Source organism: Mesocricetus auratus, unplaced genomic scaffold, assembly GCF_017639785.1.
Source record: "Mesocricetus auratus isolate SY011 unplaced genomic scaffold, BCM_Maur_2.0 Super-Scaffold_100004, whole genome shotgun sequence".
Classification (NCBI taxonomy): Eukaryota; Metazoa; Chordata; class Mammalia; order Rodentia; family Cricetidae; genus Mesocricetus; species Mesocricetus auratus.
Window position 1 is genome coordinate 88132044 of NW_024429189.1, and position 18799 is coordinate 88150842.

Below are 18799 nucleotides of genomic sequence, written 5' to 3' on the forward strand. Positions count from 1 at the left end.
AGGAACCGGAAATATGCCAGCAGAGGATTGTGGGATTTCGGAGGAACGCTGAGCGCGGACTGCTTAAAGGGCTAGGCTGAAATTTACGCTTCTTCCTAGGTAGGTTTCCCGCCTTTAACCACTCAAGATTTGGAAGCTCCTTTTGGCAAGCAGTTGCTTCTTTGGGGTTTTTGGTAAGGCCCAGAAAGGTTCTCCCTTAAAGGTTTCATTTGTTATTCTTTGGGGAAACGGAGCAGATAGTGAGGGGCTGTTTGCATATTGTTGAAACTTCAGAAGTGTAGGGTTTGAACCGGGTATGTGGGTCATGTTTGTCATCCTAGCATCTGGTAGGCTGAAACAGGATTGCCGCGTTTTGGAGGCCAGTCTGGGCATCAGAATGAGACCTTGCCTTAAAAAAAAAAATCCCTTAGGGGCCATCTGTTGGTTGGAGCACACTCGGGAGGCTGAAGCGGGCGGATCTCCGAGAGATTGAAGCTAGTCTGGTCTACAAAGTGAACAATCTGGGAGTACTATATTACAGAGGATTTTGAAGGTGCTACTAATATAATTGTCAAATTATTTCACTTGGGCTCTTGCTGGTTGAAGACAGGAAATTGGCAAACTTTAAATTAGTGAGGGCTTACAATTAACAAACAAGGACGAAGCCTAAGCACTAGAAAAGCTTTAAAAGGAAATCTTTATTCTTTTACTTTTGAGACTGTGTTTTGCTGTGTTGCCCAGGCAGGTGTTTTGTTTTGTTTTTGGCATGTTTTCCATCCTCGATTTCGGAGTTGCTAGGGTTATACACACAGTTGTGTCACTTCACTGAATATAGAAATTTTATATTATGAAACCGTGCGTTGGTGGTGCACACCTTTAATCCCAGCACTCTAGAGGCAGAGGCAGGTGGATCTCTGTGAATTCGGGGCCAGCCTGGTCTACAGAGCTAGTTTCAGGACAGCTAGGGCTGTTACACAGAGGAACCCTGTTTCAAAAAACAAAACAAAACAAAAAAAAAAAAGAGAAATTTTACATTATGAACTTATTAGTCCCAAAGTTTATGTTTCTGAGCTGGATGTGCAGCTCAGCAGTATAGCACTTGACTGTTCTGAGTGAGACTCAGCTTGGAGTAGGGAATTACATAGGGAGCTGGTTGGTTCATGGCAACTCAGGGGAATCCAAGAAAAAGACTTAATAAGGCCCTGACTTTATGAAAGACAGTGTATAGAAATCTTTTTTGGTAATGCTCACATTCTGATGTGTTTAGCCACCCCCCCTCTTTTTTTTTTTTTTTTTGGTTTTTCAAGACAGGGCTTCTCTGTAGCTTTGGAGCATGTCCTGGAACTCACTCTGTAAACCAGAACTCACAGAGATCCTCGGCCCCCCCCCAGTGCTGGGATTAAAGGCGTGTGTCACCACTATGACTTTTTTTTTTAAACTTCAGACATTATATATTCAGATCTGGCCTCTCTCAAAATAGTGGAGGATGACCTTGAAGTTCTGATCCTCCTTTGTTCATTTGCCTAGAGCTGAGATTGAAAGACCCTTCAGTCTTTCTCTCAGGACCCTCACCACAAAGACCACCAGGGAGCCGAAGTTCGTTGCAAAATGCAAGACGATTTTTATTAAGCCGAGGCGCAGGGGTTCAGCAGCCTTGGGAAGGAGTGAACCCCGAGCAGAAATTACAGCAAGTTTTTAAAGCCATTTCCCTTTCTGTTTGTCAGGGAGGGTGAGGCCTTCCATGGGGAATCTTCAAAGTTTGTCATATCATATGGAGCAAGGCCTAGACCCCCCCCCCCGTGTGTCTAGGCTGAGAGAGTAACCCTCTATGTAGAGTGGGCTCCCAAATTCCATTCGTGTACTAGGGATAAATACTGATCCACTACCAGAGGCCCATAGATTGCCCAGACTTCCAAACTGACATACACATTCAAGGGGTCTGGATCAGTCCTATGCTTGTTTCCCAGCTATCAGTTTGGGGTCCATGAGCTCCCCCTTGTTCATGTCTGCTGTCTCTGTGGGTTTCCCCAGCCTGGTCTTGACCCCTTTGCTCATCACTCCTCCCTGTCTGCAGCTGGATTCCAAGAGTTCAGCTCAGTGTTTAACTGTGGGTGTCTGCTTCTACTTCCATCAGCTACTGGATGAAGGCTCTAGGATGGTATATAAGGTAGTCATCAATCTCATTCATTTCGGGGAAGGGCATTTAAGGTAGCCTCTCTACCATTGCTTAAATTGTTAGTTGGGGGTCATCATTGTAGATCTCTGGACATTTCGCTAGTGCCAGATCTCTCTTTAACCTATAATGGCTCCCTCTATTATGGTGTCTCTTTTCTTGCTCTGCTCTATCCTTCCTGCTCCCTCATGTCCTCCTCTCCTTTCTCTTCTCCCCTTCTCATTCTCCTAACTCCCTCTCCCCTCCCCCTTACTCCCAATTAGCTCAGGAGATCTTGTCCTTTTCCCTTCGGTTGGGGGGGGCGACCATGTATGTCTCTCTTAGGGTCCTCCTTGTTTCCTAGCTTCTCTGGCAGTGTGGATTGTAGGCTGGTAATTCTTTGCTGTATGTCTAAAATCCATATATGAGTGAGTACATACCATGTTTTGTCTTTTTGTGACTGGGTTACTTCACTCAGGATGGTTTCTTCTAGTTCCATCCATTTGCCTGCCAATTTCAAGATTCAATTGTTTTTTTTTTTCCCCTGAGTAGTACTCCATTGTGTAAATGTACCACATTTTCTTTATCCGTTCTTTGGTTGAGGGGCATCTAGGTTGCTTCCAGGTTCTGACTGTTTCAAATAATGCTGCTATGAACATAATTGAACAGGTGTCCTTGTTGTATGAATGCGTATTGTTTGGGTATATGCCTAAGAGTGGTAGACTGATTCCCAATTTCCTGAAGAACCGCCATACTGATCTCCAAGTGGCTTCCCACCAGCAGTGGAGGAGTGTTCCCCTTTCTCCATATCCTCTCCAGCATAAACTGTCATTGGTGTTTTTGATTTTAGCCATTCTGACAGGAGCAAGATGGTATCTCAGAATTGTTTTGATTTGCATTTCTCTGATGGTTAAGGATGTTGAACACTTTCTTAAGTGTCTTACAGCCATTTTAGACTCCTCTATTGAGAATTCTCTAGCTCTGTACCCCACTTTTTTTTTTTTTTGGTTTTTACGAGACAGGGTTTCTCTGTATTGTTTTGGAGGCTATCGGTCCAGCCCGGCCTCGAACTCACAGAGATCCACCTGCCTCTGCCTCCCGAGTGCTGGGATTAAAGGCGTGCACCACCACTGCCCGGCCGAGAAAATTATATTTATATTATATACATGAAACAGCGGTCATGAATTTGAGGGGCAGGAAAGGTTGGAGGGAGGAAAGAGAAGGGAGAAAATTATTATTTTTTTTTAAAATGTAAAAATACGAAGTAGGTTCAGCAGGTAAAGGTGCTTGTCACTAAGACATACATGCAGGCAAAACACCCATACACATAAAATTATAAAAAAGATACTTCAGTTCTGATCAGCAATTCTTTTGTTGTTGCTTTTTGGTTATTTTAAAACAGGATCTCACTATACAACCCTGGCTGAGCTGGAACTCAGTAAGTAGGTAGACCAGGCTGGACTTGAACTAACAGATCCACCTATCCCTACCACCCAAGTGTTGGAATTAAAGCTGTGAGCTACCATTCCTGGTTATGATCACCATTTTTTTCTTTTAAGATTTGTTCTAAGCCGGGCGTTGGTGGCGCACGCCTGTAATCCCAGCACTGGGGAGGCAGAGGCAGGCGGATCTCTGTGAGTTCGAGGCCAGCCTGGTCTACAGAGTGAGTTCCAGGACAGCCTCCAAAACAATACAGAGAAACCTCTTTTCCCATTCTGTGGACTGCTGTTTTGTCTTGTTGACTATGTACTTCGCCTTACAGAAGCTTCTTAGTTTCAGGAGGTCCCATTTATTAATTGTTGATCTCAGTGTCTGTGCTACTCATGTTATGTTCAGGAAGTGGTTCCTGTAACAGTTCATTCAAGGGTACCTCCCATTTTCTCTTCTAAGAGGTTCAGTGTGACTGGATTTATTTTGAGGTCTTTGATCCATTTGGGCTTAAGTTTTGTGCATGGCGATAGACATGGATCTATCTGCAGTCTTCTACATGCCAGCCTCCAGTTATGCCAGCACCATTTGTTGACGATGCTATCTTTTTTCCATTGTATAATTTTAGTTTCTTTGTCAAAAATCAGGTGCCTGTAGGTGTGTGGGTTAATATCAGGGTGTTCAATTCGATTCCATTGGTCTACGTGTCTATTTTTGTGCTAATACCAAGCTGTTTTCAGGACTATAGCTTTATAATAGAGCTTGAAGTCAGGGATGGTGATGCCTCTGGACGTTCCTTATTGTACAGGGTTGTTTTGGCTATCCTGGGTCTTTTGTTTTTCCATATAAAGTTGAGAATTGTTCTTTCAAGTTCTTTGAAGAATTGTGCTGGGATTTTGGTGGGGATTGCATTGAATCTGTATATTGCTTTTGGCAAGATTGCCATTTTTACTATGTTGATCCTACCTATCCAAAAGCATGGGAGATCTTTCCATTTTCTGGTATCTTCTTTGATTTCTTTCTTTAAAGACTCAAAGTTCTTGTTATACAGGTCTTTCACTTGTTTGGTTAGTTAGGTATTTTATGTTTTTTTGTGGCAATTGTAAAGGGTGATGTTTCTCTGATTTCTTTCTCAGCCCGTTTATCATCTGTATATAATAGGGCTACTGATTTTTTTGAGTTAATCTTGTATCCTGCCATTTTGCTGAAGGTGTTTGTCAGCTGTAGGTAGAATTTTCGGGTCACTTATGTAAGGTGTGTGCCATCAACGCCTGGCCTTCTTCATCTCTTTTGACTACTTTTAGTTTAAAGTCTAATTTGTTAGATATTAGGATTGCTACACCCGCTTGTTTCTTGGGTCCATTTGATTGGAAAATCTTTTCCCAACCCTTAACTCTGAGGCATCATCTGTCTTTAAAGTTGAGGTGTGTTTCTTTTATACAGTAGAAAGATGGATTCTGTCTTCATATCCATTCTGTTAGCCTGTGTCTTTTTATAGGTGAGTTAAGACCATTAATATTGAGGGATATTAATGACCATTGATTGTTCATTCTTGTTTGTTTGTTTTGGATTTGTTGTTGTTGTTGGTATTGTGTGTGGATTTCTACCCCCTTTGTCTTTTGGCTGTTGGTAAAGTGGGATTATCTATTGCCTATGTTTTTGTGCGTGTATTTAAGTTCCTTTGGTTGGAGTTTTCCTTCCAGAACTTTCTGTAGAGCTGGATTAGTGAATATGTATTCTTTAAATCTGGTTTTGTCATGGAATATCTTGCTTTCTCCATCTACAGTGATTGAAAGCTTTGCTGGGTATATGGGCTGGTCTTTTTAATGTTCCTAGAATATCTACCCAGGACCTTCTGGCTTTCAGAGTTTCAGAGAAGTCGCATGTAATTCTGATAGGTTTACCTTTATATGTTACTTGGTCTTTTTCCTTTCACTCTCTTAATAGTGTTTCTTTATTCTGTATGTTTGGGGTTTTATTATGTGTCAAGGGGACTTTTTTTTTGTGGCCCACTCTATTTGGTGTTCTGTAAGCTTCTTGTACTTTCATTGGCATGTCTTTCTTTAGGTTGGGAAAGTGTTCTTCTATGATTTTGTTGAATATGTTTTCTGCCCCTTTGAGGTGGGTTTCTTCACCTTTTTCTATGCCTATTATTCTTAGGTTTGGTGTTTTCACAGTGTCCCATATTTCCTGGATATTTTGTGTTAGGGATTCTTTGGACTTAAGATTTTCTTTGGTCTGGGATTCTTTGGACTTAAGATTTTCTTTGGTCAATGAATCTATTTCTCCTAGTGTGTCTTCAGTGCCTGAGAATCTCTCTTCCATCTCTTGTATTCTGTTGGTTATGCTTGCATCTGTTCTTCCTGATCATTTACCCAGCTTTTCTATTTCTAGCATTTCCTCAGTTTGTGTTTTATTTATTGTCTCTTTCAGTTTCCATGTCTTGAACTGTTTGAATTGTTTCCTTCATCTGTTTGTTTTTTCTTTGCTTTCTTTAAGAGATTTATTGATTTCTTGTATTTTTTGGTTTGCTTTTTCTTCCATTTCTTTAAGGGATTTTCTCATATCCTCTTTGAGGGCCTCTGTCATTTTCATGAAGTTGTTTTTAAGATCATTCTCTTCTGTTTCATCTGCATTGGGATGTTCAGGTCTTGCTGGTGTAGAGTCCCAAGACTGGTGGTGTCATATTGGTTTTTCTGTTGAATGTGTTTTTATATTTTCTTCTTCCCATCCCTTCTTACAGTGGATGCAGGAGTCTCCTCTTCTCCTGGTGGGTGCAAACCAGTCCAATTCTCAGATGGCTCTCCTCTTACCTAGGGTGGAGGCAGGATGTTGGCAGATCCTGGATGGGCTATTCCCCCTGGATAGGTTCCACGTTTGTGCAGGCCCCAAGCCTCAGGAGGCTCTGAGCAGGGTACTGGAAGGCTGGTTGCAAACAGGTCCAACCTTACCTCTTCCAGTGGGTAGAGGCAGGGTCAGGTCGCTGGCAGTCTCTGGATGGGCTGGACCCGTGGGATGGGTTCCCCAGGCCTCAGGAGGTTCCGAGCAGGGCACTGGAAGGTGGGCCAGAAAACCACCAAGTGCAATTTAAACCAACGTTATCAGTTATTAGAAACAACCACCATATATGTGTCCCCCCCCCCTTTTTTTTTTTTTTTTGGTTTTTCAAGACAGGGTTTCTCTGTATTGTTTTGGAGGCTGTCCTGGAACTCCCTCTGTAGACCAGGCTGGCCTCAATCTCACTGAGATCCGCCTGCCTCTGCCTCCTGAGTGCTGGGATTAAAGGTGTGGGCCACCAACGCCTGGCTCTTTTTTTTTTATCTTTATTCCCCTTCTTATTTTGAGATGGGGTTCATGTAACTCAGGCCTCCCTTGAACTGCCTATATAGCTGATGACAACTTTGAATTCCTGATCCTCCTGCATCCACATCTCAAATTAGGGATGATAGACATGGGCTATGATGCTTAGCTGCTCCCCTTATTACAGTTTAAAAAATACAGTAGCAGTCGGGTAATTTCCTGGTAGTGATATTGCAAGGAAGTTGGCAGAAGTAAAGGTTGAATGTTGACATTGTGTGTATGGTGTGTGAACATCTGGGTGGGCGGGCGAAGGGGTTGTGCATTGGTGTTGCAGCATGCACAAGGATATCCTTCCTCAGGAGCTATCCATCTTAAAAAATTCTTATTTTTATGATTATTGGTATGTATGGTGTGTGCCTTGATGGTCCTATGAAGATAACAGAAGAGCAATGAAAAATCGTCTTTATATGTGGGCTCTGGGAATCAAAGTAAAACCACTAGCTTGCATAGCAGGGTATCCTTACCTGTTGAGTCATCTCTCTGGCCCCTGTTGGTTTTGTGACCCGGGGCTCTGTGTTTAGGTTAGTCTGGTTAGTAGCCACGAAGCCTCAAAACTCCACTTTTCTGGCCTCACCTCTACTGGAATTATAACCCCAGCTTTTTAGATGCGATGCTGGGAATCAAAGTGAGGTCCTAACGCAAGCGCTTTACCGACTGTCATTTTTTCCAGGCTGCTTATTGATTTTTATGTTCATTTGTTTTCCAGTCCTTATGGCATTTATGAGGCTATGGATCTTTTTCAGGGTCATGATGCAAATCAGAGGTCTGGTGTTTTTCTAAGCTAACGAGCCAGTATTTTTCAAAGGAGGATCTCTGGGAACTACTAGTCTCAATATTACAGAACCTAATTGGGATCCTGGATCCCACATTCAGGGAGCTGAGGCAGTAGGATTAGGAGGCTAGCTAGCGCTAGAGCGTTTTTTTTTCGTGCCTGTGGCACCCTGGGGGGAGGGGAGCCCTGGATTGAGGGGGTGGAAACAGGTGGATTCTTGGAGTTTGCTGTCAGCCAGTCCAACCCGAAAGGTGAGCTGCAGGATTAGCGGTAGACTATCTGCATGGGCAGAGCAGGTAGCAATCAAGGATACAAAACAAAAAAAGCGCCTAAGGGCCTTTTGGCCCAGGTAGTCCCGATTGCACTTCCTCCCAGACCGCGGAGGCTCCTCCCCCGGGGCTGCACGTGTCAGGCGAGGCCCCGCCCAATCCCGCCTACGTTCTCTCGGGAAGAGCCCAGCTGCTCAGGGGCAGAAAGATGTCTGGGTGCGACGCAGAAGCTGAGAAAAAGGCGGGCTCCAAACAGTGTCCCCAGGTGCAGGTGAGACCTGATTCGGCCCGGGAGGGATCTGCTACACACTGGCACCTGACGCCAAGGAAATGCTGTGATTCTTGTTGTTTTTTTTTCCTTCAAAGAGAAAATTAGGTCGTTAAAGAGTTGAGGAAAGTTTCCTACCAACTCCAGAAATAACGGTAGGTTTGCCTTTAATCCCATCACTCTGGAGGCAGAGGCAGGTGGTACTCAGAGTCTGAGGCCAGCCTGGTCTACACAGAGAGCTCTAGGCCAGCCAGGGCTAGGTCAGACCTCCCACGCTTTCCCTAACGACAACAACAACAAAAACAATTCCGAAACCTTAGGATGGGTCTTGGGGCCCTTTCCTCTTGTTCCCTGCCTTTACTTTGTAGCAGTTACTGCCAGCTTTAAGTAATTCCTAGTAATTATCTCAGTTACAGACTTAGGATTAAGAAGTATGCCTTCAGTGATTCCATTCAGGTTAGAGAATTAAATATCCAGATTTTGGAGGAGGGAAAAATTTCCTAACGTCACCAGTTTGAATCATGTCACTTTGAAGTAGGAGTTAGATTTGCTTTTGCAGATTTGCTTAGTGTTTTGTAAGGAGGAACATAGGATCTGGGATTTCTAATACTCCTTTCCTTTATCGCCCCACTAGGTGAATGAATATAAAGAAAATGGAAATAGTGCTTATACTTCTTTGAGACCAATACATACTACAACTTCAGGGAAAACAGCTGAGGTTTATCTCTCTCCATTTTCACTCAGCAATTCCAAGCTAGCACTATTTAAGTTGTCCACATCTCCGTTTGAAAGTAATTCTAACAATGCGGTGGCTCGCGAGAAGACTGACGGGAAGAAAACTTGTAGAGAGGCTTTAACGTCAAAGATGAAGGCTGTATCTTCCAAGACAGAGTCCCTTCTGCTGAAGCCACCTGTGGATGCCGAACGGGAGCCGAGACCCAGGAGCACAGCAGAGTCGGCGGCTCTCTGTGTAGACATGGGGAGCAGTGGTGAAGACAGTGCACCCGGCCTGGTAAGTGTTACTGAGTGCTGATGTGCTGATTGTCTTCTCATTTTGAAATGAGAAGTTCTGAAAGCTAAGGTGGCGAAGGATCCCCAGCAAAATCTGTTTTACTATCTAATGTACATTTAAAAAAGTGTTCCGTGTAGTATGCATGTGCTTGTGTGTGTCTGCATAGGAGTGTGCATGTATGTGTCCCGGTATAGCGGTTATAGGAATAAAAAGAAGGTTCTCAGGCACGAACATGAGAACTTTTGCCCGATGAACCATCTTGTAAGCCTTTTAATGTAATGTAAATTTTCTTGTGTTTAATTTTAATTAAATTTTTTTGTTATCATTATTTTGTTTTTCAAGACAGGGTTTCTCTGTAGCCTTGACTGTCTTAGAACTAGCTCTGTAGACCAGGCTGGCCTTAAACTTAATGGAGATCCACCTGCCCCTGCCTCTGCCTCTTTAGTACTGGATTAAAGACAGGCTACCAGTGCTCAGTTTAATTTTTAGTTTTTGAGACTGAATCTTGTTACATAACCCAGGTTAACCTCCAACTTGCAATCTCCTTGCCTTTCCCTTTTAAGTGCTGGGATTACAGGTGTGTGCCATCCTGGAAATTAAATATAATTAATTAAATGGGTTTTTGTTTGTTTGTGTGTGTGTTTTTGTTTTTTTTTTTTTTTTTTTACTATGTAGCAAAGGCTGGCCTGGAACTTGCAATGTGGATCACATTGGCCTCTTCCTCCCAACTGCTGGGATTAAAGATGTTCTAAATGCTGGAATTAAAGTGTGTACCACCTTGCTTGGTTGTTTTTATAGTTTCCTTTTCATTTTCTGAGAAAGGGTTTCTCTGTGTCATGGCTGTTCTGGAATTCACTTTGTAGACCTGAATGGCCTTCAACTCACAGGGATCCTCCTGCCTCTACCTCCCAAGTAACAGGATTAAAGGCATGCACAACCACCACCCGTTTGCCTTAGTTTCTTACAGGCACTGATAAATACTATTGGTCTGGGATTGTACTTGGAGAACCGCTGGATTAAATTATGTTTTAAACTAAGACTACTGGATATGAGGTTAACATAATGCTTATTTTTGTTTGGATATAAGGAATAGAAACTATAGCAATAGAGATGTTTAAGTGGTTCTAGTGACTTAAGATACATTTTTCTTCTTTGTTTAAAGACAAACTAAGATACAATGTTAATTTACCACTAGGGAAGCAATGTACCAGTGAGATACTGTTTTGAAGCAGGGTCTTACAAGTGGCCAGGTTGGCCATGGAACCTTAGGTCCTTTTGTGTCAGCCTATATATTATCTGGGATTGCTGCACCACCATACCATGCCTGGCTAAGATAACTTGTAATCACGTGGCTCTCTAGCTTGTTCTCTTGTTATTGTCACCGTTATTTTTCATTAAAGTGCTGGAGGATTGAGCACAGGGTTTGTGCATGCTACACAAGCACTGCCCTTGAGCAGCCTCTCTTTGGAGTAGAGTGACTAAGGTTTTGCTGCGCTTTAGGAGTAGTGTTTAGTCTTATACCCCCCTCCCATTATGTAAGAGCCTTGGACAGAAAGTATAGAATTATTTTATTTTCTGAGAACATTTGTGAATTTATATCTCTCAATCTTTCTACTAGTTTTTTTTTTTTTTAACAAAGAATTGATGGCCCCCTCTTCCAGCACGGTTTCATTTAGTAGCTCAAGCTGGCCTGGAACTCACAATGTAGCCCAGGTTATTCTCAAACTCTTGATTCTCTTGCCTCAGTCTTGCCTAGCAAATGAGAGGCCTCAGGTTCAACATATATTACCACAGCCAACAAGCAAAATAATAGCTAAGTTTGGTATAATGGTGCATATTTTCATCCCAGCACTTTCAAGATAGATGCAAGTTCAGTGCCAGCCTGGTCTACATAGTGAGTCCTAGACCAATCAGTGCTACAAGTGAGATCATCTGAAAAACAAAAAAGATCAACCTCAAAAACAGTTCTTGTAGCTGGTGAGATTGTTCAGGGAGTGAGGGTATTTTCTGCCAAGGCTGAAGACTGAGTTTGATTCCCAGGGCTTTCATGGTGGAAAGAAAACAGACTCCTGAAAACTATACTCTGAGACCTTTGAATGTATGCCCACACATATACATACAAATAAATAAATAGATAAATTTAATAAAAAGAATTTCTTGGGTGCTGGAGAGATGTCTCAGAGGTTAAGTGCATTGGCTACTCTTCCAGAAGTTCTAAGTTAATTCCCAGCAACCACATGGTGGCTCACAACCATAAGACAGCCTGCTTTCGAGGTGGTGGCATGCGCCTTTAGTAATGGCTCTCGGGAGGTAGAGGCAGGCAGATCTCTATGAGTTCCAGACCAGCCTGGTCTACAGAACTACACAGAGAAACCCTGTATTATAAAGCCCCCCAAAACAACAACAACAACAAAAACCGTAGCCTGCTCTCATCCTCTGACTTTAGCTCTCAGGGCTGAGAGTACAGGTAGGTACATGCTGTGAATGTCATCACACCGGCTGTATGTTCTGGGGATTGAACCCAGGGCTCATGCTAGGTAAGCACTCTACCACTAGAACTACATTCCTGGTTTCTGGTTTTGTTTTTTTTCTTTTTTGAGACAGGTTTTCTCTGTATTGCCCTGCCTGTCCTGGAACTCAGCTTTGTAGACTAGGCTGGCCTTGAACTCAGAGATCCACCTGCCTCTGCCTTCTGAGTACTGGGATTAAAGCCACGAGCCACCACACCTGACATTTTTTTTTAAACAAACAAAAAAAAATTTAAGCTGGATACTAGGGAGGCAGAGGCAAGTGAATCTCTCAATTTCAGGCCAGCCTGGTATACAGACTGAGTTCTAGGACAGCCAGGATTACAGAGAGAAATCTTGCTTCAAAAACAAACAAAAAATTGGAGATAGTCTAACCAAAAAAACAGAACCAGTAGTAGTCATGCAGGCCTACAGTCCCAAGACACTGTAGCAACAAAGAAAAAAAAGCAAAACAAAACATAATCTAACCACGAAAAAATACCAGACAACCCAAATTGAGAAATATCCAAAGTGCCATCCATTCTTAAAAGTGTTAAGGACATGAAAGACTGAGGGACTGTCACGGATCAGAGGAGATGGCAAAGACCTAATTCTGGTCTGAAAACTGTTGGAATTCTAATAGTGCTGTGTGTTAGTAAACAACACTGTGTAAAGATCAGTTTGTTTGCTTTTCAAGACAGGGTTTCTCAGTGTAGCTTTGAAACCGTTGCTCCACCGCTGACTGGCCACTTCTTTTTTCTTTTGAGGTGGAGTGTTTGTAGCCTTGGCTGCCCTGGAGCTCCATGTGTAGATTAGGCTAGTCTAAAATTCAGAGAGATCTGCCTGCTTCTGCCTCCTGTGTGCTGGCATAAAGACTTGTGCTACCATGCTCAGGCTATTTCTTTTGAAGATTTATTTTTTATTGTTTTAGATATTGTGTGTGCACACTTATGTACAGTCTGAGGAATCTTTTGGATTCTTACCACGCTCAGGCTATTTTAATTTTTTTGAAAACTTTTCATTATGAGAGAGAGAGAGAGAGCGCGAGAGAGACAGAGACAGAGACAGACAGACAGACAGAGACAGAGAGAGACAGAGAGAGTGAGTTTTGAGTTTTTGAGGAGTCCAGAGCTAGAAATATAGGTAGCTATGAGCTTTCCAATATGGCTGCCGAGAACTGAACTCGGGTGCTCTGCAAGAATAGTTAACAATTCTTAGTGATCTTTGAGAGGACCTCATAACCAGCACACACACACACACACACACACACACACACACACACACACACACACACACACACACACACACACACACACAGAGTGTGGGCAGAGTGGTTGTACATACTTGCTGGAGAAGGTTCTTTCACCATGTGGGTCCCAAGAATTGAACTCAGGTCCTCAGACTTGGTGACATGTGCTTTTGACTGCTGAGCTATCTAGTCTTCCTGGTGTTTGGTTTTTGAGAGCAAATTTCATGAAGTCCAGGCTGGCTTTGAACTCCTGATTCTCTTACTAGGATCACAGGCATGTGCCACTATGCCTGGTTTTCCTGTGGTGCTTGGATTGGACCCAGGGCTTGAATATGCTAAATACTTGCTTTCCCACTGGGCTAATCCCTAGGCCCTAAATTTTCTTTAAAAATTTGTCCTTTTTGTTGTTTTTGGAGACAGGTCTCTTTGTCCTAGGTTGGGCGTGAACCTGGAATGTGGCCAAGGGTAACCTTAAACTTCTGGTCTTTATCTCTACTTCCCAAATGCTGTGCTTATGCATAGTGTTTTCCAGTGCTTGGGACTGAACCCAAGGCTTTGTATGTTTTAGGCAAAGTTGTAAACAAACAGCTCTTCAGCCCCTGTGTTGGCCTCTAGCTCTTGAAGAGTTGAGATCACAGGTATATATTATTACAGCTAACTCAGAATGTTTTGTGCGAGGCTCATACATGTGTGTGTACAGGTTCTGTATGTGTATGTATGGAGATCAGAAGTTGACATTCAGTGGCTTTCTCTATAGATCTTCACCTTACTTTTTGAGACAAGGTCTCTTACTGAACATAGAGTTCATTGATGTCTACACTGGCTGTCATGAACCCAAAGAACCTCCTGTCTTTGCCATCCAGTGCTAAGATTGCAGGTGTGAACCACCCATACATCCATTTATTAACTTTTTTTAAAATGGAGGTTTTATTTTTATTATTATTAATTTCTCCTCCTCCTCCTCCTCCTCCTCCTCCTCCTCCTCCTCCTCCATCTTTTGTTATTATTCGAGACGGGGTTTCTTTGTGTAATGGCTCTGGCTGTTATGGACCGCACTCTGTAAAGCAGGCTGGGCTCAAACCCAGAGATCCACTTGCCTCTGACTCCTGAATGCTGGGATTAAAGGCATACGCCACCACTGCCTGGCTATTATTATTTCTTAATAAAGATAGCTTTTGGCTGCTAGGGAAATAGTTTGCTATAAGGGCATGGCATTTGGCTGCTGATTCTAGATTACTTTTTTTTTTTTTTTTTGGGAGGCTGAGTCTTTCTACATAGCCCTTGGCTGTCCTGGAATTCATTATAGAGATCAAGCTGACTTCAAACTCATAGAGATCTGTCTGCTTCTGCCTCCCTAGTGCTGGGGTCAAAGATGTGCACCACCACAATCTTATAACCATGTGGGTTCAGATTCTTTTAATGTCCTCTCCAGCAAAGATTATGAGCTGTTTGTTAGATAACATGAAATAATTAGAGGTTCTGTGCAGTTTGAAAGGAAATATCTGGGTAGAGATTGAAGAATTTGGTTTTGTGTGTTATTTTTGCTATTAATGTGTGATTTTTTTGGGGGGGTGTATTTTCTAGGATGAGTTTTCAGGATTGTCACCTTATGAAAGGAAGAGATTGAAGAACATCAGAGAGAATGCAAACTTTTTTGCTTCCCTTCAGTTATCTGAGGTATGTATGGAGTTTGTAATGAAAACCAAGATGAGATAATTAGGTAATGATTTTCCATAGTGGTATAAGGTTAGTTGGTTTTGTGGTTATTGTCTTTCTCCTACTGTTTTGAGACAGAGTCTCCCTGGACCTCACTGTGTAAACCAGGCTAGCCTTGAATTTACAGTGACATGTCTGCTCCCAACTTCTGAGTGCTGAGATTAAAGGGGTGCACCACCACATCCAGCTTGGCTTTCCTTCTTCATCCATCCATCCATCCATCCTTTTGTTTATTTAAAGACAGGGTGTCTGTGTATCCCTGGCTATCCTGTAGTTTACTCTGTAGACCAGTCTGGCCTTGAACTCAAGAGATCTGCCTGCCTGTGTCTCCTAAATTCTAGGATTAAAGGCATGCGCTTGTTTTTCTTTGTGTGCCCTGCTAAGACACTTTTGTGAGCCTGCTGGTGGGTGTTGTATGTATGCTGAACTCTCGGAACTTGAGAGGTAGAAGGAAACTAGATAATAGTATTTCTTTCTTTTTTTAAATTTTCCTGTTTTATTGGTGTTTTACCTACATGTATGTCTGTGTGAGGGTGTCAGATTCCTTGGAACTAGAGTTATAGTCAGTCGTGAGTTACCATGTGGGTGCTGGGAATTAATTCCGGGTTTTCTGGAAGAGCAGCCAGTACTCTTAACCACTGAGTCATCTCCCCAGCCTCTGAACAATAGTATTTCTAGGTCATACATAGTAAGTTTGAGGTCAGTCTGGGCTACATGAAACTATCTAAAAAAACAAACAAACAAACAAACAAAAAACCCAACATTAACTAAAAGGTTTCCAGTTGGACTTAATATTTAATTCTTTTTTAAAAAAATGATTAGCTTTATGAATAGTGCTTTATCTGCATGTACACCTTTATGCCAGAAGAGGGCATCAGATCCCCAGTATTGATGGTTGTGAGGTGTGGTTGCTGGGAATTGAACTCAGGACCTCTGGAAGAGCATCCAGTGCTCTTAACTGCTAAACCATCTCTCTAGACCCTTAATATATAATTTGTTGAAAGAAGATGGTGTGGGATAAATCCAAAGAATCATATTCTGATTTATGTATTTTCTACTTCTTTGGCTGTGCTGCATCAGACCCATGTTTTATTATTTTTTAATTTTCTTAGTTTTGAGAGAGAGAGGTAGAGAAAGGCAGAGGGCATGGATGTGCTGCACGCTATGGCACACGTGTGGAGGTCAGGGGACAACTTTCGGCAGTCAGTTCTGTCCCCCCCATGTGGGTGCTGATGACTGAACTCAGGTCATCAGACTTGACAGCCAGGGTTCTTACGGATGGAGCCATCTCACTATGTAGCCAAGCTGGCCTTGAACTTGCTACATTTGTCTCACTTCAGCCTCCTGAAGGTTGGGATTATAGGCAGGTGTGAGCCACCTATCTATCTTTGCTTATTAGTTTTTTAAATTTGTTTTTACAATGCTGTGATTAAAACCAAGCCTGTGCATTCTAGGCAAGTTCTATGCTACTGAGCCATCCTGCCAGCCATGTAATAGTATGTTTGATTAAATCATGTGAACTCAGAAGCCCTCGGCTCAAGGTACCAGAATGCCAGCATATTAGATAGTGTTATATACCTGCTTTTATTATTATTATTATATTTTTAAGATTTATTTATTATGCATTTAGTGTTCTGCCTCCATTCCAGAAGAGGGCACTGGATGGTTGTAAGCCACCATGTAGTTGCTGGGAATTGAACTCACTCAGGACCTCAGGAAGAGCAGTCCATGCTCGTAACCTCTGAGCCATCTCTCCAGTCCCTTGCTTTTATTATTGATGGTGTATTTATCTCATTCTATTACCAAGAAAAAGTTTCCAATCTTAAAAATCTATATTTCCTAAGTAAACCTGGATATAGTACCAAATGCTTAGTATTTTAATGGGTAAACAGTGTAGTTACATGGTAGTGTTTTTATGTGAAAGTGTATTTTGTGTGCTTTTCAGTCAGCTGCAAGGCTCCGTGGAATGATAAAGAAGAGACAGCCTCCTGAATCAAAAAGGTAAAAGGTGTGCGTAGTGCTTGGCTAGACCAGGATATTTTGATTTGGGATTTTAAATTTGAGACTTCGACTTGTAGCCCAGGCTGGCCTTATCTTCCGAGCCTCCACCTCTAGTGCTGGAATTATGGCGTATGCTGCCATGCCTAGTTTGTGTGTTTGTTAGCAAAGATTGGTGGTTTATTCTGAAGTCACTGGAGTCTGGCACTTAGTGTTTGTAGAGGCGTCGAATCAAGTTGATAGTTTGTTGGTTATATAAAAAAGAGAACACAGCCTTTGAAATTGGACAAATTTTGGGCTGGAGCAATGACTCAGTGGTTAACAGTACTTTCGGAAGATCTGGGTTGGGTTCCCAACACTCACATGACAGTTTCTAACTGCCTATGATTTAGTACATTGGCATGAAATGCACTGTGTAACAGGGGCTGCCTTGAACTAATGAACCAGAGATCTTCCACCTCAGCCCTCACCTAGCTATCATACCTAGTGTTCTGTTGCTTATAATGTACTATTTTCATATTTGTCTGAGATTTTTCTTGGAAAATTTAATTACATTTTATTTTGTGTGTGTGTGTGTATGGGTATGGGTATATGCATCTACAGCATGAGTATGGCAGTCAGAGGACAATTAGTGGGAATTAATTTTCCTTCCATTATGTAGGTCCCAGGCTTGGCTGTAGGCCCTTTTGTCCACTGAGCCATCTTGCTGGCCCATGTATATACATAGACATAAAAATAAACAAACAAACAAATAAATAAATCTTCAACAAGTTACTGAATACATTTTACTATCGGTGAGAAAAGCATGAATATTTCCTTTACTCCTTTAGAAAGAGGCCTAAGAAGAAAGAAAATGAGATTGGGTGTCGAAGATCCATGCGATTATTAAAAGTAGACCCTTCGGGAGTTTCATTGCCGGAAGCTCCAACACAGCCAACGTTAGAAGAAGAAGAAAATGTAAGAAAAAGTGCAAATACAGTACATTTAGCTTAATCAAATATTGAGAAATTTAAAGTATTTGAAATTAGATTTATTTTTTGTTTTGTTTCAATTTTATTAATTTAATACTTAGATATCGTATGATTTAATAAGTCTTCAGAGTTGTTGCTAACATTAGATAATATTCTGTATCTCTGCAGGAAGTAGTGTGTGGGCAAATTATTTGCTCTTTGTGCATTTCAGTCTCAACATTTAAAAAAATGGTGTGGTGGATCACATGTGTAATTCCAGTGTTTGGGAGGCTAAGACAGGAGAATTGGCGCAGTTTGAGGAAAGCTGGGTCACACAGTTCGAGGCTAAGAAAGAGTGTGCCTAGAATAAAAAGAAAAGGAAATATCAAAAGAATGTGTAGGATGAGATTAAATAGAATCCATAAAATTCTGTATATTACGGGTTTAGAAAGTAATTAATAAGTGGTAGCAATTAATACTGTGTAATATATGATTAAACTGGTGACGATTGGGCTTGGCAGCTGGCCCAGTGAGTGAAATGCTTGCTGTACAGATAGTACCTGAGTTTGAATTCCCAGAACCCATGTAAAACTAGGTAGGGCACCACACATTTAATTCCATAGTGAGATGGGCAGCTGAGACTAGAGAACTCCAGAAACAGGTGGGCAACTGTCCTGGTGTATATAGCAGTAAGCAATAGAGACTTTGTTTTAAAATACGATAGAAGGTAAGGACCACCAACACCAGAGGCTGTTCTGACTTGTACATGTGTGATGTGTATGTCCGTCCACATTCACATGAGCACAAATGTTATGTACGTACACACATCACACATACACAAAATAAAAACCAAAGCTGGGCAGTGGTGGTACGCGCCTTTAATCCCAAAACTCTGGAGGCAGAGACAGGTGAATCTCTGTGAGTTCCAAGCCAGCCTGGTCTACAGAGCCAGTTTCCAGGACAGGCTCCAAAGCTACAGATACACCCTGTCTTGAAAACCCCCCCCCCAAAAAAAACAAAAAACAAAAAACAAAAAAACCAAGAAAAAACCCCAGGTACTCAGTGGCCTAGGCTGGCCTTGAACTTACTATGTAGTTCAGGGTGACCTTGAATTTCTGATCCTGCTTCCGCCTTCCCAG

The 18799-nt window shown here is 42.1% G+C and overlaps 1 protein-coding gene across 7 annotated transcripts in view; it reads left to right on the top strand.

Moving 5' to 3' along the window:
* The first annotated feature begins 19 nt into the window (after positions 1 to 19).
* The window catches only part of Wdr76 (WD repeat domain 76), a 40841-nt gene continuing 22061 nt past the window's right edge, over positions 20 to 18799 (top strand). Inside the window, exons 1-5 of one of the 7 annotated variants that reach the window (XM_040746160.1) lie at positions 20 to 99; positions 8863 to 9240; positions 14581 to 14673; positions 16658 to 16713; positions 17541 to 17667. In XM_040746160.1, coding sequence (XP_040602094.1) covers positions 9094 to 9240; positions 14581 to 14673; positions 16658 to 16713; positions 17541 to 17667 — 423 coding nt within the window. In that variant the 5' untranslated portion in view covers positions 20 to 99; positions 8863 to 9093. The other 6 variants (XM_013112406.3, XM_021226278.2, XM_005068446.4 and 3 more) reach the window with 6 other exon arrangements.